Genomic DNA, 2,575 nt, shown 5'->3' with positions numbered 1-2,575 from the left:
AGTTTTTGCGGGGATTGTGAAAGTCACAATCGTTTCTTATTATCTAGAGACTATAGTACAGGGTACAGACTTTCACGTATCCATGCTACCCTGTATCCTACCGGATCCAGATCATAGGTTTGTAGAGAAAATGTCAAAAATCAACAAATACCTTCACTCACAAATCGTTTGCATTCATTCTATCTTACTGCAGTGTCTGTAACACAGTCGCTGAGATCACTACTAATCACTATTCGAGCTTCGTACAGATCTGACACTCGAACCGCCGTCACTATCATCCGCGCCGTTAACTGCACTATCGGCGCACTGAACGTCACGCCCGGATGCAGCACGCAGCCTGAACTCCTTGAGACCTGGGGGAATGCTGTCCCGCGGCGCCAAAGATCACGCCAAATTGTGCTACAAGTGGCCGAATTTGTTGAAGCACTTGGATCGTGCTGCCTCACCTTTTGGCAAGGGTAAATTTTCCCCTTCGAGTTTGTAGTGTCGACGACCCCTCCCTCTGTCTTTGCTTCAGCGCACTCAACACAGTAGAAAATCGTCTCCCAAGGGTTTTTCCCCGGTCGAAGCAGTGAGCACACCTTGCAGCCATACTGACGGCGTTTCCTCGTTTCCTTTCCGTTTTTCCCGCGAGTGATGCGGTATATCTCCACTTATCTTGTCGTATGGCGCCCTGGAAGCGTGTAGCGCGGAGTTGGTGATGGGGGCACTGGCGAATCCGCCAACCCTCTCACAGACAAGTCGCCTTCAAAGTCAGCGGCTCCCACGCTCAATGATGCAACCTGCATCAACCTCATGTACTCTGCATGTGTCGGAGGAGCTTTCCCGGGCGCGCGAGCCGCTTGAACACGGCGATAGATGATGTACGCATTAATCAACGCCATATCAATGAGCCCAAGAAAAATTGTAAGATAATACTTTCGCATTTTCATAGATCGCTGTAAAATACAGGATAGCATTCGTTTGGTCAGACACACAATAGTGGCGAGTACAGGATAACAAATGTAACAGCAAAACAGACCTGGATTGAGTATCTTTGCAATCGTAGCTGATCATGTATGTCCGCACCGCCCATGCCGTCTTGATAGTCTTTCACAAGCTGTGGCGCTGGAACTTCGACAATCTCGGCGCCTGCCCGTCTCGACAGTGTTGCTGGTTGCTTACTGCAGCCGGTTGCGATGAAGTGCACTGGCCGGTTGTCCATCCAGGACACGGCTATTATGCTGGATTCTGCCTTGGACCGAGCGATTCGGTACGACCCTCGCACAATGGACTTCGGCCGCTTCGCTAGCTTGTAAGGACTTGCAGTAACCACGTCTGTTGGTCTGGATCGTACAGACATGATATAGGCCACGTTGCAGGAGAATGGAGGAGAGCAGTACGCTGGAGTAGAATCTGTTTGTAATAATAAGTCGTCGCTTCGGGAGCCCATCGAGGACTTCTTCAATGTTGCGAAGTACAGCGTTTGGGCCTTGATTCAGGTCAGCACTATCACTGTTCAGTCGACCTTGGTAAATTTCCGCCCTGTACATGATAACACGTCAACACCGTATGTTGGTATCCTGTAGAATACAGGAATAATAGCGTACCATACCTGTAGCAGTAGCCGCTGTCAGCATCACACTTCAGGAAACACTTGGTTCCCCAAGGGTGTGGCTTTCCACGCAGGTACTGGCGCATGGGGTTATACTTACTTCTCATGGGAATCATCCCTTCATCAAACGCGATCCGCTGGCCGACCGTCATCCTAAAAAAAAAACAGCCACGAATTATACCCCACGAGGTTAGCAACTAAGTTGCCCATCCACCTATTGGTGCACATGACTTGAATTTTGTATGAAGACACTTGGTTTCACTATGGGCCAAAATCACCTGATTTCTTATCCTGTAAGGGAAGTGGTCAATTCGAGGCCGGTTTGCAGGTGCAATTTTCGGAAAGGCACTGCGTCGGACTCCAGCCTCGGAAGTCATAAGTTTTGACAGTTCTGGAAACCTCCAGAATCCCTCTTTTTTTAAGGAGGTGATTGGCACATAATATGACAGTGTTGGTCGCTGTATTGTTACTTAAAGAAACTACTGGTATTGTGGCGTAGGTTCTATTAAAGGCCGGAATTAGACTTGTCTTGAGTATATTCATTGGAACACCAGCATCAGGGGTAGGCCTACTAGAACGGTGCATATCGTTCGTACTTAAGTCATTATCATAGGTTACTAGGTTTGAGAGGTGATGCCATTTTGGAAAGGACTGTATTTCCGGAAGCACGCGGACACAGACAGCGCTCGAAATGTCGAGCGGGGCGCCGGCCCTGCTCGAGTCCCCAGAGCTCGCTGCCACCCGGAGAACCTCGTACGGCTGCTCATTCGTCATGGCTAGTGACTCCCACTTTTTGCTGAAGCCAAGACCTCCTGTGTGATGTAAAACCACCCGGCAGGGTGGGGGGAACGCTGCCGGATTGACAGACGCACAGATTCGACCAATTTGGTAGTGCAATCTTTTAGTTCCACATACTTATGATGTCGTACTGACAATTGATGTGCCTAACCTACTGTAGAATCTACAATATCACTGCCAGTG

The 2,575-nt window shown here is 49.2% G+C and overlaps 2 protein-coding genes across 2 annotated transcripts; one reads left to right on the top strand and one right to left on the bottom strand.

Moving 5' to 3' along the window:
• Positions 1-1,160: 1,160 nt before the first annotated feature.
• PPTG_03606 (hypothetical protein) lies at positions 1,161-1,746 on the bottom strand (the record flags this gene model as incomplete). The annotated part of the gene is made up of 2 exons (XM_008896283.1): positions 1,161-1,524; positions 1,595-1,746. 2 exons carry the CDS (start codon positions 1,744-1,746, stop codon positions 1,161-1,163), a joined length of 516 nt encoding a protein of 171 aa, XP_008894531.1.
• A 481-nt stretch (positions 1,747-2,227) lies between these two features.
• On the top strand, positions 2,228-2,374 carry PPTG_21343 (hypothetical protein; the record flags this gene model as incomplete). The annotated part of the gene is made up of 1 exon (XM_008896596.1): positions 2,228-2,374. The coding sequence occupies one exon, from the start codon at positions 2,228-2,230 to the stop codon at positions 2,372-2,374; it is 147 nt and encodes a 48-aa protein (XP_008894844.1).
• Positions 2,375-2,575: the final 201 nt, after the last annotated feature.

This window comes from Phytophthora parasitica, assembly GCF_000247585.1.
Source record: "Phytophthora parasitica INRA-310 unplaced genomic scaffold supercont2.4, whole genome shotgun sequence".
In the NCBI taxonomy this organism is placed as follows: Eukaryota; Oomycota; class Peronosporomycetes; order Peronosporales; family Peronosporaceae; genus Phytophthora; species Phytophthora nicotianae.
This window is presented reverse-complemented; position numbering and strand designations above follow the sequence as displayed.